The 26,099-nt window shown below is 36.8% G+C and overlaps 3 protein-coding genes across 6 annotated transcripts in view; all 3 read right to left on the bottom strand.

The window, feature by feature from the left end:
* The window catches only part of LOC113048471 (B-cell receptor CD22-like), a 1,131,192-nt gene that overhangs the window by 449,581 nt on the left and 655,512 nt on the right, over window positions 1-26,099 (bottom strand). The window lies entirely within an intron of this gene.
* On the bottom strand, window positions 2,281-5,638 carry LOC113048548 (V-type proton ATPase subunit E 1-like). Its single transcript, XM_026210424.1, has 9 exons — window positions 5,378-5,638; window positions 4,718-4,783; window positions 4,451-4,560; window positions 4,204-4,270; window positions 4,017-4,106; window positions 3,850-3,918; window positions 3,171-3,265; window positions 2,970-3,057; window positions 2,281-2,885 (listed from the first exon to the last, which is right to left on the bottom strand). Exons 1-9 carry the CDS (start codon window positions 5,408-5,410, stop codon window positions 2,823-2,825), a joined length of 681 nt encoding a protein of 226 aa, XP_026066209.1. The 5' UTR covers window positions 5,411-5,638; the 3' UTR covers window positions 2,281-2,822.
* LOC113048505 (clathrin coat assembly protein AP180-like) lies at window positions 7,694-26,070 on the bottom strand. Of its 2 annotated transcripts, none has more exons than XM_026210362.1 (22): window positions 25,235-26,070; window positions 22,355-22,497; window positions 22,184-22,259; window positions 21,875-21,977; window positions 21,547-21,640; window positions 21,196-21,307; window positions 20,990-21,096; window positions 20,865-20,906; window positions 19,845-19,906; window positions 19,619-19,624; window positions 19,502-19,514; window positions 19,302-19,417; window positions 19,100-19,179; window positions 18,341-18,355; window positions 16,310-16,408; window positions 13,084-13,143; window positions 10,209-10,328; window positions 9,744-9,768; window positions 9,600-9,636; window positions 8,711-8,815; window positions 8,506-8,605; window positions 7,694-8,192 (listed from the first exon to the last, which is right to left on the bottom strand). In XM_026210362.1, the coding sequence occupies exons 1-21, from the start codon at window positions 25,362-25,364 to the stop codon at window positions 8,519-8,521; spliced, it is 1,632 nt and encodes a 543-aa protein (XP_026066147.1). In that variant the 5' UTR covers window positions 25,365-26,070; the 3' UTR covers window positions 7,694-8,192; window positions 8,506-8,518. The 2 variants fall into 2 exon arrangements, with proteins under 2 accessions (XP_026066147.1, XP_026066148.1); XM_026210363.1 differs by having other exon boundaries at window positions 10,209-10,277.

The raw sequence follows: 26,099 nt of genomic DNA, 5'->3' as shown, positions 1-26,099 counted from the left end.
ATCTCCCATGGCCTCATGGGATAGTAAAGTGTCCATCAAATGCGCACTTCAAAATCGAATTATGCGATTCGGGGCACAATAGGCAATTTAGAAATCCTGTCCAAGACATGTCTGGGAAAAGAGGACGTATGGTCACTTTATTTGAAGTTTTTTTTTATTTTTTATTTGGGTTACACTTTTGATTAAATATTTGCAATTGGTTTGTTAAAGGTGTTTTTATGTATGTTTTTGGTGAATTGCATTTACACCATTTTGACCAGCGACTGGTGTTTTAAGAGCTTCACTGTAATTTTGCAAAGCAATTGGTTCAATTTATTCCAAACTTCAAAAAGCTTTGTTTCTACCAAATATAGTGAAGTGAGCTAAAACTAATACTAAATGTGGTAATTTAAATTTAACCCTTTATTTATTTTTTATTTTTTTTTAAATTCTGATAAAGTCAAATTTGACTCTTTAGTGAGCATCATGGTGCCATGTCACCTTTTCGAACCGACTCATCCTGGTTCAGTTATTTTGGCTTTGTTATTGCCGTGGCTTGCTTACACAGTGCAGACAGTAACATATTTAGTATTTAATATTGCATTCTGCCGACATGGCCATCAACTGTAACTTAAGTCAAAGATGAGATTACCAGGTCGAACCCAGCAACAACGTCTGGATATTTTCTCTGCATTTCAATGGCCTCTTGTACCGCTTGAGACACACTAAGAGACCTTCGTAAAAATGCATTCAGATCAGATTTATGTGATTGATGATTAATATTCTTAGTATGTTAAATTATGTCAGAAATCCTAGACCATATTTCATCTTTTTGAATTCAAATGACAGAGATAAAAGTTTGTATTCTGCAGTAATTAATAACACGTGTCTTTGTTTTTGTAATCTTGAGCTGATGTTTCAAGCATTATTATCCATAATCTCAAAATCAGAAGTTTCAACCCTGTTAAAGTGGTGTTAAAATTGAAAAAAATCTTATTTGGATAGTAGAAATGTTATTTATTTTTCTTGAAACAGTAACCATTAAAGTGACTTTATTAAATAAACTAACATGGCTTAGACCTAAGCTCTTTAAAAGGAATGGGAAAAAAATACTAAAGCTGACTGTTGTGACCCTTGGTAACATAAAGGAAAGTTATTTACATTAAAAAATATATTATTGTTGTTGATGTTTTGTAAAGATTAAGGTAAATCAAGTATGCATTTGGCTTAGTGTATTCACAGGACAAGAGAGACCATTTATTGATTGATTGATTTAATGTAGTTTAACCTGTGGACAGAGAAGATTAAATAAGATCCTGTGAAATCTGGATGATTTGCTCTGAACTGCTCACATGGGTAGTGCCATCAAGTTCAAACGTCTAACATATTTATAAAATATACACATTTTATTTCCTAGTGCACATATACATTGAAATATGGTGCACAAACCTTGGACTGTCTGGCCTCAGCTCCAGGTACATGATCTTGTCTTTGTAAAGCTCCTTCAGACCCTGCCTGATGTAGTCCTTAAAGACAGCCCAGATATATACAAATGCTTGTCAAAAGCATAATGCTGTGAAATGCATGAAAAAGGGTGAATCAGTGCCCCAAAACAAGTAAGAAACAAGTAACAGATTTCATTCATCATATACATTTGAGGTAATTTTTGCAATGCTTTATATAAAAGAGCCACTAAAGCCATACCTAAATATATACATGATGCTTTTTAATTAACTAAAATGCAGAAAGCATTTGAAAGGATCTATTGTAAGATCACTTGGCACAGAAATTTAATCAATTTTTATAATATCCAAATTGATAATCATAAAACAAAAAAAGATCCTTCAGCAACATGTTTTGTTTTCTATTTCCTTGTTATTTTAATATGGTAGCTTAAACCCCAGCTTTTGCATAATCTTACATTCCTAAAAATGTTATCTGGAGAACTTCGGTGGTAGGAAAACAGCAAACCTTGCAAACATGATTGATTTTTAATAATAAAGAATTCCATTCACATGCTAAAAGTGACCTTACCTGCAAGTTTATTATGCTCATTACTCTCTTTTTGTTCCCTTCTCTTCGTCTTACATCCAGAGAGCATGTATTTCCACTGCTGTCTGGCTGTACATCTAGTGCTATGAAGTTCCTCATTCTGCAGGACCAGCACATGTTGAGAATGTGATGACAATAGAGCATGTGACATGCTGTGAAATCTCAAGTGACCCAAGAGTAAGAGCCTCCTGCAAACACTTCTTATGACATTCTCCAAATTACATAGTAAGAAGACAATGGGAGAAGATATTTGTTTGATATTTTTTTTCATTATATATAATTTTCACATCAATATAATCTTTGCAGCAATAACAGACACGATTGCTTGTGATATACAGGTCATGCTCTGCACCACAGGAAAGCAAATAAAAATTCAACGGAAACAATTAAACACTTAGTAATTTTCAAGTCTGTGCCACCATTTAGATTTTCTGGGGGATGTTCAAGATGGGTCTGTCTTCCCCTCCACAGCTACAAAATGGGTGAGTTCGCAAACAACCATGAAATTTCTACATCAGTTTAAGACTGAGCTCACTCCGGCGTTTCTGTAAACCGTGTTATATTACAGCTGCATTCAGAATCAAACACATGAGATGTTATGGACCAAATGGAACACTATTTTGATCCTTTTTAACAGCAATAGTGAATCACCACATACAGAACACACACACATACACATGATATTTTCTTAAATACAGACAGACACAGGAATGGAGTTTTTAACACCAGAATAGGAATAAAAGTACAACATCAAACAGTGGCGTTCTGCCGTGGTTTGGAGCGAGTGAGGATCAGTCCATGAACTTGCGGTTCTGGTTTGCACCAAACAGGGCGACTCGGATTTCCGGCATCATCTGAAAAGAATCACAAACCATAAATATATCGTACAATTCACACAGCGTCTCTTAATCGTAACCTTCTGGGCCCAATTTCTGTACCTGCTGTGCCAGGAGGTCCAGTCTGCTCTCCAGAGTGTTGGACACTTTGATCTTTCCATCAGCATTATACAGCTCGATACCACCAGAGCTACACAAAAAAACACACAGACTTTCCTTTCATATATTCAAACATTACAATTAAATAAAAAAATATATTCAGGCTAATTTTGTAAATCAGTTACTGAAACGGCAGATGCTTACATTTCTGGAGAGAGGAAGTTATCCTGGTTGATACGCACTTCAAGATTGTCCTTCACTGCTGCCTTGTAGATGGGAATGTTTTTCTGCACAGAAGCCTAATAAAACACATTTGTTATTTTAATACAAGTTAAAATGTTTGTGTGTGTGTATAACTATATAAAAGTTAAAGTTAAAGCATATTTAAATTAGTTTCACTGAGATACTATTACAGTGTATTACATTTAGCATTTTACTCTAAGAGTTAGTAATTTTGCTGTGTTTTTTACATTCTTTGATGTGTCTTTATTTATTATATTTAAGTGTCACTTATAGTTATTTTAGCACATCAAGTTACAATTTTTTTTTTGATAACTACCTAAAATAAAATACATAGTTTACATTAAATAATACTTCATATAAGTTTAGATTGCTGAAGCCAGTGTTTTTGTTTCATTAATATGCTATATTTTATTCACATTTTAATTTCAAAGTTTTACTAATTTTCTATGCTTTTAGTTTTTCACTTTTTTATTTATTTATTATTTTTTTATTTATTTAACATTTTGTTATTTGAATACATCAAGCTAAACTAAATGAAAAGTAGTAATGTCTTAGCAACGAGCTGAATTTTTAGCTTTATTTCAGTTAACATTTATTTATTTTTAATAGGTTTTAATTTAAGGTTTAGTGGACTACAGACCTGCACTATGCCCACGTCCTGTTTGCGGCAACGGATGGTCACTTTGGGTTCCAGGAGCTGATAAAAACCCTGAAACATGAGAATACCAGAGCGTGTGCTGGTTAAGACTCGCATACAGTCTTTGACGAACATGGTTTGCTATACTGTTAAATCATACAGTCATTCACCTGCAGGACCAGTCCGTCCATCAAAACAGCGTATCTGGATGGATCTCTGGCAACATTCGCTAGTCGCTGACGTGCGTCGTTTAACAAATCCTTTAAAAAAAAAAAAAAAACGCAGCGTAAACAGACAGCATAAACCCAATATTTATTATAAAGCTAGATGTGCTAAAAAAAAAGTATGCAAACTAACCGAAATCATGTCATCGCGGGCCTTCAGGACCTTCAGTCTGGCCTGGTTCATCAGGTTGGACATTTGACTGCGGACATGAAGCAAACATTTAAAATATCTGAACATTCAGAAATAACTAAATGATCTGAAACTTTTTACTGCATGAAATAACTGTTTGAGTACCGGTGGCACATTTTGAGGAAACTGGAAGTTTCCACAGTAATGATTTATGCGTCTGACTGTTTCAGGCAGAGGAAGTCACACTCACATTTTCTTCTGTTGTTCGATCTGTTTCTCCTTCTTCTCATAATACTCCATGATCTTCAGACGCTGAGTCTGGACCAGCCGGCCTTTCTCAATGTTGAACTCCTCCTCTGCCTGCAGGAGAGACACTTATCATCATATCAGCTCTTATCAATGGCCAGTCTCACAATTTCACACCATTTCCACCGTCACAACCTCTTAAAGATACTCTTTAGAGGAATCATTTAAAGCTAGAATACTAAATAATAATATTAATAAAAAAAATCAATACCTTAGCATCAATCTCCTCTGCTTTTTCATTGGCCTCCTGCTCAATGAAAGCCATCATGTGCTTGATCTGGAAAGATATGGGAATCAAAAGAACAATAATTCAATATCTATCGGCGGGTAAAGCTTTAAAGGAAGGAACATGAAAAGCAGAAGTCTAACAGGATAACAATGCTTAAAAACCACTTAAATCTGTTCTAAGTTACAGTAGCAATGAGTTGCCTTGTTGTGGCTCCATCACAATTATGTGGAATGTGTATGTGTGTGTGTGTGTGTGTGTTTAGTATGTTATTATTATACAGAACCTCCATCACCTGCATTCTAAAATTGGTCTTTTCGTCGTGAATACTTGATATTATTATTCATTATACAACCTTGGTGCATTTGTTTTTGAATGAGATGCTCAATAATTGTTTTTCCTTATTAATCATTTATCCACATTTATCTAAGTATTCAAATGTATTAATATAAAATGCACTTTTATTATATAGACAGGTCTCGTGATTCAAGCGCGTGTGTAAAGCATAAATGACGAACAACCTTGAAGGCCACATCATGCTCGTGCCACGTTCGCCTTAAACAATGCATTTGTCAAATCGCCGAGGGTTAATCTTGCTACAGTGTTTTAATATAACATTAATTATGCATTTGAACGCCTTTTCACCTGCTTCTGGACGTCGGCATCGCTGAGCGCCATGACTGCTGCTGCTGCGGCTGCTGTAAGAGGATTTTAAGCTCGTTTCGAAGCGACGGAAAGACGTCCGTTTTAAAAAAAAATGGATTTCAAATATATTTTCAAAATGCCCTACAGATTTAAAAACGCACAAAAATGATATGAAAGTCACGACCGTGACAGTGTCTGAGTCTTGGAAATAGACTGGACGGATCAGCTGATTCTCAGGCAATGATGATGACACACGCGTCACATGATGCGTGTTTCCTCTTTGGGAACCAATCAGATCTCAGTGCGCGCCTGGGCTTTTTATTGCTGTTTATGTGGCAATAATAATAATGAAAATATTACTATTAGTAATAATAAAATCAAAAACAGTTTGGCTTGTGGAAATGGTTTGTGTAGTTGATAAAATAACAAACATAAACATTAGTCTGGGAAGCGCCATATTTCCGTTTTCAAAACGAGGCCGTGAGGGACTCAATTACAGTGTGTTTGATGGATTGTTACTGTTGTTATTAAAAATAGAAGGTTATTAAATATTGCCACTTGTCATTTTGTGTGAAAATTAAGTGCACTGGTCATGGAATGTAATAACAAATTATACATTTGGTAATAATACCAATGTGTTTGAATTTGTGGATTTGTTTATTCAAAATATACAAGCTATTTTCCTAAAATGCAAAATGGTGAACAAATTTGAGATTTCTTGATGCATTGCATCACTAAAATTATTGTGGGAGCAATTTTTTATATGATAGTATCTTATGTTTTATTCTTCAGAAAAGAAGGTGCTGAGAGGAGAGGAAGAACATGATGAAATCCATCGCTCTGTTAGCCATCAGTGCTCAAATTGATTTATTAAGAAGTATTTTCTGTCATGCCAAACACTGTCTGAGAATGAGATTTGGGGATACTGATGTTTATTCATCATTTGGCAACACTGGTTTGTTGAGAGGATTTGTCAGTGTCGTTTTTGCCATCTTCATCTTGGATTGTCTTAACTCTATATTTTTTTTGTTGTGTAAAAAAGACACATTAGATCCTTGTGCATGAGAGAAAGAAATGGAATTGGGATATATTTATATGATCCTCATTGTCAAACATTTACTCAATAATGACTAAATTATGTTTCTCTCCAGATCACTGTTTATTGCATTTCAACAGGACTAACATGCACAAAAGTGGGAGGGACATAGGGTGTTATTCCATCCAAAAATAAAATATATCAACAAAATGTTCAGTTGAAATAAAAAACAGCCATCAATAAAATGCAATACTGTCCCATTAAACTGCCGTTCATCCCTTTGAAATCCTTGATACTTGTAGCCAATAGTATTAATAATACACTCACTTGCAATACAACAAAACACTAGACAGCCAGGTATATTTAGTCCTATCTTAAATAAACAGCTCATTGAAAAAAATTACATTTGCTCACTCACCCTCAGGACATCCAATATGTCCACGAGTTTGTTTCTTCATCAGGACAGATTTAGTGAAATTCAACATTACATCATTTACTAACCAATGTATCCTTTGCAGTGAATGGGTGCCGTCAGAATGAGAGTTCAAACAAGGCTTTCACTGGAGACAGCAATTTAATATTAACATACAAAGCAACATTTTAAAGTTAAAACTGTCTTGATGGATTTGTTCCTAACAAACATGTTTTTTTCTTTCATGCTAACTGATGAACTGGATCAGTGCAGATTATTTGTTGAATATTGTGATGTTTTCAACAACTGTTTGGACTCTCATTCTGACGGCACCCATTCAATGCAGTGGATCCATTGGTGAACAAGTGATGTAATGCTACATTTTTGTTCTAAAGAAGGAAAAAAACTAATCTACATCTTGGATGAGGGTGAGTACATTTAAAGCAAATTTACATTTTAGGTTGAACTATTCTTTTAAGACTGATTTGATGATTAAGATGTTGGTGAATTTGCTGCTGATAGAATCTGATCTGGCTCAATGGCATCCCCATTGCTCAACAGAGGAATTACATGCTGCGATATTATATTGTACATACTAACATCAGCTCAGTGCCTTGTGATGTACACAGACATTTGTACAAATGGAATTACTAACTAGCCATATAGTGTGCAAAGTAAACTTCTGACATAACTAAAATATATTCAACCTTTTTTTTATTATCTCAAAATAAAGACTAAGGATATTCAAAACAATCTGTCTTTTAAAATACTTTAAAATGCATATGTATTTTCATAAAATAGTCACATGTTGCATGTGACTCAAAATCGATAGATACAAAAAAGAATAAAATCAGGGCATTGATAAAAACAATGTGCGTGAGACACTATCTTAACTCATAATATGCTGATATTGTTCCCACAGAACTTATTCCATGGTCCAAAAATGACTAATACTCCACTGATGATGACACAGACCGGCCCAGTTATATTCACCACAGCAAAAAAACATTTTCCACAGAAAACGTCACACTTTTGATTTGATTTCCCAAGGAAAGCGAGCCCGGGAAAAATGAATGCACATCTATCCTTAAGAGACATGCAGATGCACATTCAAGAATGCATCTGCCATTCTCCTCATGTTTCTTTTTTTTATATATATATATAGATCTGAAGTAATTGAGAACATTGAAATACAAACACACATACACACATGTACTTATTCACGTTCACGGTTTGTGCTACAACAACAGACAGGGAAGGGAAAGAGAGAGAGAGAGAGAAAAGGAGGGACTGAGGTCCTCATTGTGATGAATGGAAGAAAGAATACACATGTTTGATTCATCAGCTCTGCACAATAAGTGTGACAACTGCAATAGAGAAAAAAGAAATGGGTTTTAGTATTATACACTGGGGGAAAAAATATCAGAAACTGTTAGTAAATTGCACAATTATAAAGAAATGACAAGAAAAACAAAGAATCTAATATATATATATATATATATATATATATATATATATATATATATAGTATACAGCCTCATGTAAATGTTTTGTTTCTAAAAGCAGGCTATTTTCAACTACATTCTTAATATTGCATGAGCATCAGATGCAGAACATTATTTCAGATGTGCCTCATTGTGTGTACTGTGGTGTATCTGCTTTAGCTGTAGTGAAACTTACACCAGCTGTTCATTTACATGAAGTCTTTCATACTGAGGTCAGCGAGAGGGTCTTTAGAAGGGGGAGGCTTCCTGGGACTCTGGGCCATTCCTGGAGACATCTGAGCAGGAAACACACACATGCAGGGAGCGATAATTAAGTATGTGTGTATTTACACACTAAATAACTATATCAGTAAATTGAACTGCATGCTTGTCTAAAATACCGGTTGTCCAGGGGCTCCTCCTGCGGGAAACTGTGGCCTCATCATTGGTTGCTGTGTGGCCATCATCGGTGAGCCAGGCATCATGGGAGCAGCTCCTGCGCCAGGCTGTGAGACACAGAGAGACACAGTAAGAGACACATACACCTGCACACACACACACACACACACGCACACACACACACATACACGCACATAAACACACACTCTTACCATGCCAAACGGTGATGGGGATCCCATGACAGGACAGACCCTGAGAGGGGACGTCTAAGTGGGTGGGAGGGATGGGGGGAAAGGTTAGCTCCAAACTACACAGAACAGGACAACACCTGAACTTACGACACACAGACACACTGAAGGGAATCTGCACACACTGGGATGGATGGTGCTTAGCAGTTTGATGTAAGTGTGAGTTTGAATGTTGATGGATGTTCATGCATGTATGTATGTTTAATAGTATAATAGAAAAAAAAAGAAAGCGGCTATCCAGCCAAACATATTTGAAGCTCTTAATCAAGACTTAAGTCTTGTTATTAAGCTAATCTTTAGCTTTGTTCACATTGCACACAAATACAATTGAATGTAAGATTAAGATTTTGAATTCAAAGTTTGAAAAATACTTTTGTAAATAAGCAATTATCTAACTTTCAGAACACCAGTGCAATTTATAATAAGAAGTTGAGAAATGTACAGTTGATTTTTCAATACATCAACCCTTATCAGAAAGCTCCGCCTCTTTAGTCCTTTTCATTCAGCTGATAGGAGCCAAGAGAGAGGCGGGGTGGAGAGCAAGCTTGTGAAAGGCTCCACGCCATGCTGCTCAAAGCCATGCTCCACATCTACAGAACACCACAGCATTTACCATGGCAAAGCCCCAGCTAGGGGTGGGTACCTGCGCTTGCCAGTTCGCCCCTCCAGCTGCTTCACCCCTGAGAGTTAAAAAACAGAAAGAGAGGAGGGACAAATACACAAATATTTATTTTAAGAGGACAAGATAATATAGTGAAATGTAGAGGAGGAAGTTACGGTAGCTTACGGTTTCTGGTTCCCCACTGTCAAATCTGCAGGCAACAGACACAGAAACATATATTTTTAGATTTTTACAATGATGAATTAGTCGTACACTTATAATATTTTTTCCAAGTGTGAAGAACTTCTAAGAACCTTTAACCACTATAAAAAACTTTTGTGGAATTAAAAGATTCCATGGATATTAAATATTCTTAATGGAACCTTAATCTTTAAAATAACTATTTTTGCTGTACTCTATAAACTAAAGGTTCCAAAAGGTTTTTTTTCTTTTGCCATAAAGATTTACCATTTAGGGTACAACAAATAACTTTTATTTGTCTTAGTGTGAAGAACATTTTAAATAATCTAAAAGAACCTTTTTCCACTATAAAGAGGTTCTTCGTGAAACCATACATGCACATAAGTAACATTTAATAATTACACTGTATGATTTTAAAGTACACCATATCAAAAGTGGATGGGAACGTACTGCTGGCCATGTTGGCCATAGCTGAGTCCAGGTCTCCTCCCATGGGTTTGACTGGTGAGGTGGCCCCTGCTGCTTGTGGAGTCATAGATGGCATTAGCATGTCACCCAATCCATCGAAAGCTTTAAGGGGAAGCAAAGAGTAAGAAAAACATTGTGAGCTTGATTTTGAGTAATAGTAACAAAATGGGAGTTACACAACCCTTTTACATTGTACTTCTCAATGTAGGGTGGCCATATGTGCTGTTTATACGGGACATGTCCCATCCAGGATTTTAATATTGCCTAAAATATTCAGGTTTTGGCTGCTTACACTGTGCAGATCGATTGTTGAGTGACATTCATGAGAGCTACAGAGAGCAGAGCACACGGCTCATTATGCTTTCGAATTGCTCTCGCACCTACTTTGGTGTCTTTTTTGATCAGTGCGCAGGATGTTTTAGGCAATATTAAAATCACCCTACCTCTACTGCAACAAGTACAAGAAAAATCTTTAAAATGAGAGCAGGGAGAGAGGGAGCTGAGTGCTATCATCAACTACAGTACACTCGCATCAACTCATGACAGAAAAAAAAACACCAAAAAAAAAATGCTGCATCCCAATTCACGTACTAGCTTTCCTAAATAGTATTAGAATGAGTATGCCCCAAATCATAGCATGCTGAAATGTGAGGTACCTGGATGGTTTAGTTTTTTTCGGAAATTTAAAGTAGAGATCCATGCACACTCTAACGTTAAATATTGCCCACAACCCATTGCGTGTTGAAAGAGGATTCGGTAAGAACAACAAAAATGAATAAAAGAAAGCTTAAAAACTTACAAACATGGCAGATATGCGAGACCGATGGACACAAAGAGAAAGAGACTGGATAAATAACCAATATCTAACCTGATGAAAAAATAGTTATCCGTATGTTATCTGTGTTATATTATATGCATTGTGAACTTTCAAAAACATTTGTTTTGTCATTAACATTTAAAAGCATCATGCAAACACATGAGGAGAGTTCTCGGGATGAAAGACACGACTAGCCGATCAATGGGCCTCTTTATTTCTCTCGCATACAGAAGGAAATAAAAATAAACGAAACGTGAATATTTGAATGCATTTGACTAAGCAACATATTGGTCCGTTAAAGATGTAATTATGACGAAGTAGTACAGGTATGTCCCAAAGCTTACATAATATAATCTAAGGTATGTACTTTTTTTTCACAAAAAGATTAATACTTTTAGGGCTAAGTAGTAGGTGAATTGGAACACAGCGTAAATATTTATTCTTTGCATACTTTGTGAAACAAGCCTAAAATAGCCTACACAAGCTTTTATTGAGAACTGATTTAACAATATTCATTTCTACCATTAATTTCTTCATGTTGTCACTCAGAAGCTCACACTAGAGATCTTTTGCAAAGCATTTAAACGTTCATTCATTCATCCACCCATCTTCAAATCCTTTCAAGCTTGTCTAGCAATCTTTCAGTTGAATTCATGAAGCCCTATTCTGCAATGCAGCAATGCACTGTGGGATTGCAGCTGGTGTAGGAGCACCAAAACTCACCAGTACCACAGGAGGAAGCAAGCAATGACCCAAGAGCCAGATGAAGGGAAATAGAGAGGAAAAATGAAGAAAAAATGATAAAGAGAGGATATTTAAAACATTGGAAGGAGAAATGGAAGAATACAATCAAGAAAAGAGTGTTGTCGAACAGAAGAAACAGATCAGATGAGCACAAAAGAGTGAGAGTGAATGAGAGAAAAGAGCAGAATTAAGCAGCAAAGCATTGGGAAGAAGACTTTCTGAGTCCGTGTAGAGCAGAGATGAACGTAAACCCCATGCATGAGAGAAACAGATGGAAATACAACTGATCTCATCTTTACAAGTCAAAATCACCACAACACAACTGAGATGTAACATGTCTAGACTCAAAATGCCACAATTGCACACGCACACTTCACTAAACATCACATTAAACACGTCTCTGCTTTATTAAAATAACATGTACCCAGTAGAAATGTTTATTTAAAAAAATAATAAAAAGATTTGAGTTCTCAGTCATGTACTAATAAATGTGAATATCATAAATATACTGGAGACTTTAGTATCTTGGCAAATCTGAGCAGAGATTGATATCTCTTCTGAAACTCTGCAAGAGAACAAAAACTGCATAACAAGGAAATTATGTTGCATTGTAATGGAAGTAGTGACAGAACTGTTCTTCCAAAATGTGATGTACATTGTGATGCAGTGGATTATCTGAAAAAAGTAGGGCGGGACTTTCTTTTCATCGGTTGTTGATTGGATGTTAAGTTGTGGGTGGGGCAAATGAGTGTGATCTTGTAGGGGGTGGAGCTAAAGCAGACTTTATGATTGGACATCACCAGAAAAAAGAATGTCCTATTTGGTTGGACGTTTTGATTAAACATTACAAGTTCTAAACGTTTTTTGAACAAACTGTTCATACTAAGATCTATAACAGAATTTCTGTTACTTGCTGACTTTAAGCACAAGTCTCCATTTGTTCTCCATCTAATCTCACAGCTTTCAATGAGAAACTACTGAGATCTCATTTGTGATTTTTAGTTGTTTTTTTTTCTAAGGGTACGTATATGTGCTACATTTTCCATGCTAGTGATGAAAATGTAGACTATGATGCTTGTATCCATGTCTGTTTTGAACACCAGACAAAAATTTGGCTGCACACTTTCAGAAAAAAGGTAGCAAACCTTTCAATATGTACCTTTAAGGTTACAAATCGGGGGTAAGTAAGTAAGATACAAAGATGTACCTTAGGGTACTGCCCATGTGCACCTTTTGTTCTGAAAGTGCAATGAAAAGGACAAACATAAGACGTCACGAGGGCTTTGGGTGACGTACCTGACATCAGATCTCCTCCTGCAGCTGCTGCTGGTTTGGCCTCTCCAGCGCCCGCAGATTCTGATCCATCCACGCAGCGTGAGGGTAAAAAAGGTTAGAGTGAGCCAAAGCCATTACACTGAGAAACAACTCAAGAGCAAGAGACAGAGAGAGAGTGTTATCACACATAAATAAAAGCCAAAGAAACAACCTCACACCAAAGCGCACACATACACCTCATTGGAGCCTTTTGTACTACTATCAGCTCAGGAAATCTCTCACAACCACTGCCTGGTCCATCAACCATCAGCTTTAACAGAATCCACAGCAACCCTCTGAGCAAGACATGCAAATCAAACCCCCAGCATGCAAACTGGGTAGATACCAACCACCAAACAGGTCCAGATTTGCGCCGCTGTCTGGCCAGATCACAGGGGCCGACAGAGAAGCAGCAGGAGGATGAAACACATCTGAAGCACAGGAACGGGTTTAGTTGACACCCTAAAGTCCTGCTTGCTTAACATCCATTATTTGAAGAGTAACGTTATGCAACTATGTTAATCGGGACCCATAAATGCATTAGTTTTAGGTCAACAGAACCTGTTTAAGTCATAGATGAAGACAGGTTCATGAGATAAAGTCCAAGGGTAGAAGCGAAAATAGAAAGGTTTCTAAGTGAGGATAATGTAACTAATGGGTCTTGGAGATGTTTCAAAAGAAACATAGCTGGAGCAATTAGGAATGATTAAGAAGTGAATGAAGGTCTAAGGGACTGAGAGAAATCAGTTTGTCGGATGCTCAGTTCCTTCGGCTGCCCCGGGAGAGAAGCATATTTGGCTCACCTTGAGCAGTCAAGGACAGAATAAGGAAAAAAACAAAGTACAAGTGAGGCAGGGGATGAGTTAATGGATTTACTGTAGCGCGTACCTGCTGAAAACTGGTCTAGACTGGGGTTTGGGTCTATTTTGGGAACAGATGAATCTGGCATGGGATCAAAAAAATCTAAAAACAAGACATTAAAATAACATAAACATAAAATAACAATAACAAACACAAACATATTAATATATAACAGAAACCCAATCAAACCAATCAACATAAAAAAACAAAATATGTAAATAAACTACACCTATTTTTTTTAGATACAGTATTGAGAATCATTCTGTCAAGTTTACATTATTTCATAAAATGATTTATAAAAAATAAAAAAAAGCATTAATATAATCATTTTAAAGAAACCACAGCTTGTGACATCATCACAGAGTTGCTTTGCTTGATGAACTTTAAAGGACTGTTGAGTGCCTAATAAGTGAGAGAAGTCATGAACCCGCATGTTTGGGGTGAAGAGCGGGTCAGAAACAACACGTGTTTACTTGGATACTCGTCAGGACAGTCAGTCCGACATAATTTGTGTGCATTTGCTCATGAAGAGGCGAAAGAACTCAATTTGCTACTCGCATGCTTTCCGAGCTGGGGCTTTTTATGAGCATTTGTGCACACATAATCTAAAACAGTACTGCATTGAAATCTCTTTCGCGCTGTCTTGCACTTAAATGGCTTAAAACACTTTAATGTTTAAACTGACAAGACTTCAAATGTGAGAATTATAAACTTTCTTGAGGAAGCATTAGCTCGATCGTTCAGATAGGGGATTAGATATGGTGTCCTGTTAACAGCAGGTGAATACACTGGTGAACCTGAAATATGTTTAATACCACTACTGTTCTGTTGTTCTGCACAATGTTTTGGATCAAACCACGATCAAAGCTTAGTGATGAAGACAGTTTGATGTTGAGCATTCCTACAAATTATGGTGAAACCAAAAACATTTGTGTGTTTGAAAAAAATTAAGAAATGTTTGCATTAGTTCACTGGTCAACATAGCAAACCAACCCTGTGATGTCACACACTACGGTACTGCAAGATGGCGGCACCCTTGCTCCAAAATCTATAACAAAACATCCTTTTTTCTTAAAAAATTGGTTTGTTATATATATATATATATATATATATATATATATATATATATATATATATATATATCTTTTTTTTTATTATTAACATGCAAATCACTTTACTACATAATGTAAACTTGACTGACTGCTTCACTTCCACTTTAAAGTTCCAATACAATGGCTAACCACATATGAATTCATACTCTGTCTGGCACAAATATCTTTCTTAAAAGCTAAATTTGTCAATCAAACTGTTTTGAAGGGATAGTCCTCCCAAAATGAAAAGTCTGTCATCATTTACTCAACTTCATGTCGTTCCAAACCTGTATGCATTTCTGAATCCTGCCGAACACAAAAGAATACATTCTGAAGAATGGAGGTAACCAAACCTGTTCCCATTGATTTCCATTTTTGTGTATACTATGGGTACCAAAATTGTGGATAGTCAAATCATCTTCATCTTCTTCCAATATCTTTCTTTTACATTCCATAAAAAAAAGTAATACAAGTTTGGAACATGGGGAGGGGGTCATAATGTAACTCATGAGTAATCTTTCCCTTTAAAGCAGTCACTGAAAAAAAATAGGAATGGAAAAGATTTCCAATCCAGATTTTAAGAAGTGGGTTTTACTTAATCTCTGGCCTAAGGGGGTTTACCAGCAAACAGGTCTATCGTCGGGGCTGAGGAAGCAGTGGGGTCTACAGTGCTGCTGGTGGTGGAGACAGACGCCTGGACAGAAGTGGATGCCACTGAGCTAAAGAGAGAGTTACTGTCATCTACTGGCTGCATGGAGAACAGGTCCAGCTGAAGGGACTGATCAGCTGTACCAGCCGCTGGAGTGAAGGGATCTACTGGGAGGAGAGGATCAACATTTAAAAACATCTTCCCAGCCTGAAAGACTGCATTTATATAAATCACCCTGAGGATGAAACTTCAGAGAAGGAAGAATGAGAAAGAAAGTGGAAGTTGGAGACGGTTTTATTAGATATGATGAGTTTTGCGCTCAACATCTGCTTGTGCTCCGTGGAGAACAGAACTCCAGTAACTCCAGTGTTCAAAGACTATCGCCCTAGCAACATAGAAAGCAGTGTCCATGGCAACACCGATGCCAATACAGAAATCTCTACAGTGACCAGAGGAGGCTTCATTAGGAGCGGAGACTGTAGGAGAGGATCTGTGAGGTTCTTCAAATCGGTAAATGACACACTCAAAAGCAAACACACACTCTTTCACCCGATATGTGCCGACATTCTCATACACACACATATGCATGTGAACTGTTGTCACCCACCGGTTGGCGCAGTGCTGTCAGCAGCAGGAGTGGGGGTGGTTGCTGATGCACCACCCTCAGCAGCAGCAGCTGTTTCAGCCGCAGGGGCCGCAAACATATCTGGAGAAGCGCACACGAGGGCCGAAGGGTTGTTGTATAATAGCAACAAAAAAAGGAGGAAGAGGAAATAGAGAGTAGATTGCAAAGAGAAGGAGAAAGAAAACGACACATTCAGTGACATGCAGAGTTCAAATGAAAGGAGGTTTTGCAGTTAAAATACATAAACTATAGCTGTATCCCAATTCAGGGGCTGCATCCTTCAAAGGCTGCATTCCAAGAGTGAATGCATCATAGCACTGTGACAAAGACTGTCACATTTAGTAATCTCCTATAAACCCGGCCTTGAAATGCATTCTTCCGTTTCCGGGTCCATGAAAGATATAACAAATGGATCTTTGGCAGCTCAGACTATCCCAAGATTCATTGTGTACTGTGCTGGGGATGCACAGCACACAATGAATTTTTTCGAGAACTACACTTAAGTATTGAGTTTCAACTTACTTGATTATCTAATGTAACAAATGTTAAAAACATTGTTTGAAATGTTGACCTTACTAAGATGTGGTTTTATAGGTAGTTTATACTTTTAATTATGTACCCAAAAGGACCAAGGTGAACATATTTGGACAGGTGGATGCAGCTCCTGGATTGGAAAACAGCTCAAGTCTTGCACACTTTTAATTAATAAGTTTCTCTGAGTAAATACAGCTAAAAAAAAAAAAAAAATGTCCATCTTCGTTTTAAGATGAAAAGCAACAAAATTAATTTAAAAGGGGGGGGGGGTATTATTTTCTATACCCACTGTATATATATGACAAATGTTGATTTTACTTTCATAATGTGACATATTTCCAGGATATTCAACCATAAGAATGCAGAATAAGACTTGATCTTACCAGTTTAAATTTGAATTAAATAATTATTAAATTGCGAAGATTCTAGAAATCTGCATTACCCACCTAAAATTTTCACAAAATATCTGTTTATTAACTTTAACTGATGTCCCATGCTGACGGAAACCAAAAATGAGTTTTTTTATTCCCCTTTCTACTTTATATATTTTATGTATTATGAGTATTTAAGCCATACATTTGAAGTACTGTGACAGTCTGAATTAATTTCCCCATGGGGATTAATAAAGCACTAAACTGAAACTGAACTGTAAATTAAAACCTGATTAATCTTACTGTATACATTAGAATAATCAAATGATTACAATTCATTTATTTCATTTTAATACGCATGCATCTTGTGATGCATTGATGGCAATTGCATGTCAAATGAAAACTGCAAAAGTGGAAAGTAGCATGGAATATATAAAAACTTTAAAGAAATAAGAAGCTCTAGATCTCTACCGCAGGCACAAATGGTGATGCAATGGTGACCACAGACTTTATGAATGAATCACAAACTGTGATTTCTATCTAATCTTTTATTTTCTTTCTTTGTTTTTAGAATGTGGCACAGCCTTTTCCCTCAGAAAAGTCTTCTTAAAGGAAGAAACCTCACTATTGACCTACGAGGAGATCCGCTGAGCCGGAGGAAGCACCGGCAGGGGAAAGAGGAGGAGTCAAAGAAACAGCTGCCTCAGCAGCTGTGGTGGTGGGCGTGGCTGAGGAGGTGGAGTCTACAGCATGGGTTGGGTCAGGAAGGACAGTCTCTGTAGTAAGGGAGCCTATTTCTGCATAGCCACGCCCCCAAAAGACCAATATTAACACAACATAAACAAATGACCAGGAAAGTAACCAAAGAAGATGGTTAGAGCAAAAGAGAGAGAAAAAGAAAGAGATGTTCTACTGAGCAAAGACTGAGGGAGTGACACAGAGATGCTAAATGGGCTTTAGGAGACTAGCTCTGTCATACTTAGGACTGTCATACTCTAATTTCAGTTACAACTACAAAAAATGTTTAATAAAGCGAATGAGACATTTAATACATCAAATTGCATGAAAACACTTATTAAACATAAAATCATAGGGCAATAACGTTTACCTGAGCCCAGCAGATCTGATGTAATTGCAGCCCATGACAGCCAGACAGAAAAAAAGACATTCATTAAGGATTTGCAAAGAGGAATGAAAAGCATACTTTAATTTTGGAAGTTTGTGAGCTAAAGTCCTTCTACCCAGGTCAGTTTTTCACATTATTTTTGGTTTGTGTGGCAAGTTTGGTTTTGTAGTGGATCAATATGAAAATAAATAGTTTACATTAAGTTAAAGTTACTTTAATGATTTACTGGTGCACACTGTATTGCAAATTCATTATAACCTTTAATCAAATGTCATGCAAACTCTTCTATGTAGCTGTAGCTGATGTCACTGATGATGTCAAATTAGTGTTTGTTTGCTAAACTATTTCTAAATATGTTTTATATATTTTAATTTACATTTTGGTTTATTTCATTTTACGTTAAGCAATATTATTTTTTTCTATTTAGTTTAAGTTGTCTATTGACTATATATATATATATATATATATATATATATATATATATATATATATGAGACTACTATATACTGTATATATATTTTATTAATAATATTATATATATATATATATATATATATATATATATATATATATATATATATATATATATATATATATATATATAAATATATATAATATATATAATATATATTTATTTCAGTTAACAAAATGTATTCTTTTTATTTTTACAATAGTTCTGTCTTTTATTTACAATAACATTGCTGGTTTGAGCTGCAAAGTGTTTATGTGTGTGGATTGTACCTCCCCAACATGTGGGAGCAGCTGATGCTCCTCCTTCAGAAGGACCAGAGGAAGACAACGGGTCCAAATCCAGCAGAGAACTACATTGTGACAGACAAACACTTTTATAAACATACAAAAGGTGTCCGGTCAGATATTATCTATTGTTCTGATTAGCATTCCATCAGACAGGAAGTCAAGTGTGGTTATTTGGCTCACTCACTCAGTGGCAGTTTCGGTGACAGGTGCGGCCTCAGTGCGTGGTGGCTCCAAAGTGGGGACAGCAGCGCCTGATTTGGCAGGAGTGGAGGTTGGAGACACATTATTGGTGGGCGATCCCTAAAACATAACACAGAGCAATAGATTGAACATATGTTTGTAGAATCTAAAAAAAAGACATAACCCATAAATCTGTCTGTTTACCTTTGTGGGTGACCTGAAGGACACATGCAGAGACAATGTGTTAGAAGTGAACAAATTATTTTATATACTAACAATATGGCTGATCAAAATGTCTGAGATTACTTAAAACATACTCACCCTTCCCTGAACAAACCATTGCAGGAGGAGGAAAAGAACATAAATTAGGATTGATATTTATAGGCTTTATATATCTTATTTAAAGGGATTGACAGTATAATAACTACAGAGACAAGCTATGGTTATTTCTCTCTCACATCTAGCATGCAACATTTGATTTACAAGAACAGAGGCATTTCCCCTCTGACATTTGAAGTGATTTAGAATGATTTCAGGGATCCTGTACCCTTTCTTTCCCTCTAGACTGTTCATATGTGCCTCCAGAGATTCCAGAATACTGGTGGGAGCCTAAAACCAGCAGAATAAAACACACACACAAATCAAGAGAAAATTAAAGCAGTGTGAAGACAGTAGCAAAATCATCAGAGCATATTTAATTTCAGTATCTCCACAGCAAATTCAAACAATGAAAGACCAAATCAAAACCCAGGGAAAGTCTTCACCCAAAGCACTCCTCACAGCACCGCAAAATCAGCTCAAATAAAGCACAAACTGTGGGACAGAACTGGACTTCAGTGCGTTGCTTTTCTCAGCTTCTAAACAAAAGGCTAAGTCAAAAAAGTCACTTGCATAGCATCACTTTATACAATGAAGATTGTTTCAAATTCTTTGATTTCAGCTGTAGTGTCGTTTTATTAAACTTCATTCTGTTCCGTGTTGATTCAGTTCTGCTCAGTAACAGTGTGAATGTTGCAAAGTTCATCATTTATGAAACAACTTCAAAAGCAACAATATTGTCATTATGCAGCTTAATTCATTTCAAGTTTTTGTGTCCTCATCCACCAGTGTCAGTACAGAAATGAGTAACAGCACATGTTAAAAACTAGTGTTTTGTGACTACCCCAGTAAGGAAGCAGGTAAAAGCAATGCACTGAGATGCATTCTGCAGCCCGTATCAGTCGTCATGGTTACCGGCTCTTCGTCACAGCAGTCTTTAAAGGTACAGTCTTCATTTTCTGAATATGGCAGGTCTGCAACTACGCCGGGGTGCAAACACTGGGAATCCCCACGGGAAGGTGTTTTAATAACGACTCTCGGTTAGGATGGATGAAAGCTCTTTGACACTCACAACAGCTTTACTTAATTATTTTAAAAGATTGGTATAGGCTATTCCCATGCTATAAAGTTTGAAAATCCATTGACATCAAGAAATCAATACTTGTCCCTATTCCAATATTAAATAAGAGCTAGTGACACACCAACAAATGGCACATATGAAAGCACAGATGTGCCATGGCTGACTTACATAAGAGATGTCGGGAATGTCATTCTTATCCACACCTACTTGCTGCAACAGAAACACAGTAATAATGGTGAATTTATATTCTATACAAATATTTGACTTGAAAAACTGTCTGCTTCCGGCCGTACCTCTGCGATTTTCATGAACTCTGCGATTTTGGTCACCCGGGTCAGAAATTTCTTATAAATTTCCAGAGAATCCTTGCACTCAGACTTCTTCATTTTGAAATATTTCTCTGTGTAATTAAAAGCAGAACCATTCGTTTCAAAGTAAACGTTTATTGAATGAAATAATGACGTACAGAGACTGAGATCATAAAATTATCATCACATACCTAATAAATTGATGATGCCGTCATTGTAGGAGGCGAAGAGCTTAATCAGATCCTTAAAGAGAAGCAGGAACGCTGCATTTATGATGCCATTGTTCAAATCTTTAGGATGAACCTGAGTAGGACAGAGAACAAGACTAATAGAGTATTTAAAACAGGAATATGTATGATAAAATTGGGTTTGACCTTCTGTTCCTGGCCAAATAATAATAAAGCACATTGAAATAAATACAATCAAGTCAACAAACCGCTGAACGAACAAAATCACTGGTGAAACCATAATCATGAAGCTCAATCTCAGTTAAAAGGCCATTTTCACAGAAGGTTCCAGATGTTGTGGGAGAAGCTACTCACGTCAAACTCCAGCAGTGTGTCCACTTGAGTCTGAAGGGCAGGCATGGCCTTCAAAAGCTTGTCAGGAGCCATAGTCCTCATCACACCATCAGCTCTGAGAGCGCGCACACACACACACACACACACAGACGCACACACTACATGAGACTGACTGCTTATAGTTTGTGAATCCTGAGAAACCATCCTTTCATTCTCTCTAACTTAGAGCTGACATTCTCTTTGAGTATTGTAAGTTTAACAGCTCTGACATTATATTTAATGATTTGGAGTAACTACTGTCTAAATGTTGCCAATGTGTCCATCTATTCCTAGAAATGCATCGACATACCCCTTCTTAACTCGAGTGAAGTCGAAGGCCATCGCACGGTAAGCATATGCCTTCTCGTTCAAGTACCGCGCATATCGTCTGATGAATGTAGACATGTCATAGCCTTGGAGACAGAAAAGGAAAAACAGGAATAAACATACAGAGATTAAATTTAAAGCCATTTACTGTATCGACTGCCTAAATATGTTAAAGGAATAGCTCATGGTTGGCCTGAGGGTGAGTTTTCATTTTTGGGTTAACTGTTTTAAATCAAACTGAAATGAAGTTTATGTGTCTTTCTATTAACCACACACAAATGTACTAACTCACCATGGGAGCCTGTTTTGTCAATAAAGTTGCTGAGATTGAACAGGGAAGTCCTCGAGGCCAAATACTGGATGAATCTCTGCAGGGATTTATAAAGGGACACAGTATTTTAGTATTCAGTACCTGTGAAGTTTGACTAAAAGGAGAAGATTAAACAGTAATGAAGTGCCTCACTTCATTGCCGTAGATGCAGATGTGGTGGGTCGTGGTTAGAGCTTTGAACACGACAACCCAGCTGGCATTAGCGGATCTTTCAAATAGTGTGTCCGCCATCTGAGGGATGTTCACGTTTGTCTCGTTGGTGGCTGAGATCAGATCTGCACACACACACACACACACACACAAAACACACATTTACCACTATGTACTACAATGTGAATGAGAATTTTGAGAGCTTTATGATTATTAAACCACCAGACAGATTCTCAAGGGGAAAATTAATATCCACAATTGCATTAAGGAAGCCAGAAACAGTCCCACAGAGATAAACAACAATATGACTGTGCATTTTTCTTGCACATTGCAACGTACTGCATGCAGTGGAGTGCATGAGGAAAATAATAAAGTTTTAGTCAGAGAGATTGAGGTCATTCAGTATTTGCTTTTGGAACAAAATCAAAGGAAATCAAATGTGTGTCATGAAAACGGGTTTGCCATATTCAGTGGAAATCTAATGTTTAAAAACATACTGTATATGGAGTGTGAAGGTTATGACACTAAATCTAAAAAAAAGTCCTTTCAAATCAACTACAAACAAAATACAACTGTAAAATTCAATTCTTACACAATACCAGTTTCTGGTCAAATGGGACCAAAGAAACAGAACCGAAAAAATGGGTAAACACATGAAAACATGTTTCTAGCTACATTTTATTCTTAAAAATAAAAAACAATTTTAGCATAAAGAAATTAAGCCTGTTTTAGGACCATTGAGATTGTACTGTGCCTAAATACTACTAAGCCTAAGTACCCTAAGTACTTAATTCCTATTATTCTCAAGTGGAATTTTTAAAACTGAAATCAGCATGAATTAAAGGTATTTCTCATTTAAATAGTGCATCATTATTATTTGCATTTGGAAATGTGGTGGGAAATGTGTTTAACTGAAAGTAATGCACAAAAATGGTGCATAAATAGTTGTAAAAAAGGGTTCTGTAAGCAAAATATGAATATTTTTTTCTTTGGTTTGATTTGGAGTGCAGGTTGACCTTGAAATCTTCTTGACTGGCTTCTCAAGAGAGTTTGTCTTAAATATAACATATAATATTGTGCTCAGAGTGCCAAAATGTTGGTCAGTGGCTAGAGAACACCCAAGCAGTGGAGATAAGAAGCCAAGAATAGTTCAGATTAAAACACACACTGAGATACAGTGTATTAACACTAGTGCAATATGTAGCTATGTGACATCATAATATTTTGAAGAATATGTAACAGCTGTCCATGCACATATGTAGGTTGTGAATATGTGAGCAGGTGCAGCTCATTGGGATTATGGAATTGCTCAAGACGCCGTGCTTCATGTGAGCGGATTACAGGCAGCGTAAATACAGACACATTGCAAACACACATACACACACACACACGTGCACAATCATCTGCTAGGCCACATTAGTGTAGCACATGACTACATGGCTTCTTGGGTCTCATTTCTACTGTATATGATGCAACATCATTAATATCAATCCTGTCAAATATAATATACAAAATGTATCTAACAAGGCATTATTGTACTCATATAAATAAACTCCTATGCAGCTATATCCAAGATATAGATTAATTTGTTCTTTCATCTGAACATATTCCAAAGAAAGCAATATTGTGGAAAACTGACTTTCTTACAAACATGCAGCTTTTCACTTCTCAAGATGTTGATGACTGGAATGGTGTGGATTACTTGTGGATTATTAACGTGATGTTTTTATCAACTGTTTGGACTTTCATAGGATCCACTGGTGAGCAAGTGATAGCCTACAATGCTAAATTTCACCAAATCTGTTCTGATGAAGAAACAAACCCATCTATATCTTGTGTGAGTACATCAGGAGATTTTCATTTTTGGGTAAACTATTCCTTAAAGCAAATGCAGCCTGTCTGTCTTAGAATGAAGACCCTTTTGTGGAAACTGATAGCATGTCATCATGATGTCACTCACTCCTCCCCCTTCCCCAATAATCTACTTCAGTTTCTATGACAACCTCACCAATACCCCTCATGCCTTCCAATTCAACAGACAAATGCCTGGAACTCATCAAACACATTTCTTATGATAAACACCTGACTCTGTTAAAGTAAAATGAATTTCTGTGCAATTTTCACAGGTGCTAAACTGTGGTGAGACAAAGCAAATTTATGAATCTATGGATTTCAGAAGAGCTTGAAGTCTGCTGTGAAAATATAGGAAACATCTTAGGCATCATGTCTGATTCCCTGATGAATGGATTGCTGATATTCACAAACACGTGGCTTTTGATTCCTCACTTGCAAACCAGTGTCCTTACCTTTGGCTTTGTAAATAATACATGCATGCTTTGGCTGATCGATTTATAATTCAGAAGGCCTTTTCCTGCAGGACACAGAGCTCGGGGCTGACATGAAGATGCTTCATTGCCTTTCTGTCCTGTCTAAATGCAGTTGATTTCCTTCTGTCATCTCAGTTTGAGACAAGCCACCCACATAAAGACACTTCAGGGTATGCTGTCAATTTGCCTTCAGTCAGCTTCAAACAAGCTGCTTTTATCAAATACTACCTAAAATGGCAGGTTTTCCATTTACAGTATTGCATCTGGTAGCAAAAAAAAAAAAAAAAAAAAAAAAAAAAAAAAAAATATATATATATATATATATATATATATATATATATATATATATATATATATATATATATATATATATATATAAAATACTCCCTTAGTGCAAAGCATGCATAATGCAAGAGGCCTGTGCTAAGTGCACGGTAAACACAGTTTGATTATTGAAGGCAATGGACTGTGGTGCTGAACTGGACAGCGCCAGCTCTTAGGAATGAGGATCGGTCTAAATAAATGTCTCACTTACAATCCAGGTGCTTCTTTTTGGGCGCCATCACCTCGTGCGTCGTGGCTTTGCACACGACACGAGCCACCTCGGATCCGGTGAGCTGGTACTGCGCCGCGGCGATGCGATCCGTCAGAGTCTGTCCCGACATTTTCTCCCGGTAGAGTCGACAACCACCTCGAGAATCAACTTCAGGGGGAAGGACAGACGGAATGCATATGATATTCGCCGACAAAAAAGAGAAACGGAATCCAAAGTCGCTCTCTAGCTTTCTAGCGGCTGAAATTGCGTGTATAAAAGCACAAAATATATACGTTCGATTGAATGCTTTAAAAAAATATATCCCTCGTTGGCGTCTAGCATGGGTTGGTTTCAGCACCCTGGATAATGCCTCTATTACGTAACGCCCTATGACGAGCTATTTTCTGTCTCTCGTGGGAAATAAATAATCAAATTAATGCGTTAAATCGTCACATTTGATTATCATATGTATGAAAATCCCCATCTAACCGAGAAACAATTGGTTCTTTTTATGATGAAGTTAATAAATAAACGCATAAAAACGAGTTGCAAAAACGCTCCGTTGATTAACGCTTTACTATAAACCTGCTCGGGATCCCGGAGCCTCGGTAATATTCGGTCGCAGCCGGTGTGTCCTTCCCGTCCGGTCGAATGATGATGGTGATGATGACGTGTCTCGTTCAAGCCTTTTCAAGGAAGGGGGTTTACTTTGTAGACAAGTAGTATTTTCACGTTTCAGTGCTATATTGTTTAGATCTTGGATGTTTTATTTGCTTGTTTTTCTGGTAATGCGGGTTACGGTGCCTCATCGGTAGTCGGTGGACCTGGTCAGGTGACGCATAACTGGCTCTTAAAGGGAAGCGCG

Source organism: Carassius auratus, chromosome 29, assembly GCF_003368295.1.
Source record: "Carassius auratus strain Wakin chromosome 29, ASM336829v1, whole genome shotgun sequence".
Classification (NCBI taxonomy): Eukaryota; Metazoa; Chordata; class Actinopteri; order Cypriniformes; family Cyprinidae; genus Carassius; species Carassius auratus.
This window is presented reverse-complemented; position numbering and strand designations above follow the sequence as displayed.

Bases quoted from the DNA above. Each gene is read 5' to 3' on its own strand.
- LOC113048548 (XM_026210424.1), bottom strand. From the start codon at position 5,410: ATGGCGCTCAGCGATGCCGACGTCCAGAAGCAG. The intron at 4,784-5,377 runs GTGAAAAGGCGT...ATATCTTTCCAG, and splicing joins ATGCCGACGTCCAGAAGCAG to ATCAAGCACATGATGGCTTT. The intron at 3,266-3,849 runs GTCTGTAGTCCA...GTGTTTTATTAG, and splicing joins AGGACGTGGGCATAGTGCAG to GCTTCTGTGCAGAAAAACAT.
- LOC113048505 (XM_026210362.1), bottom strand. From the start codon at position 25,364: ATGTCGGGACAGACTCTGACGGATCGCATCGCCGCGGCGCAGTACCAG. The intron at 20,907-20,989 runs GTACGGCCGGAA...TTTCTGTTGCAG, and splicing joins AGTTCATGAAAATCGCAGAG to CAAGTAGGTGTGGATAAGAA. The intron at 9,769-10,208 runs GTACGTTCCCAT...TGTTGCCTGCAG, and splicing joins TATGGCCAACATGGCCAGCA to ATTTGACAGTGGGGAACCAG.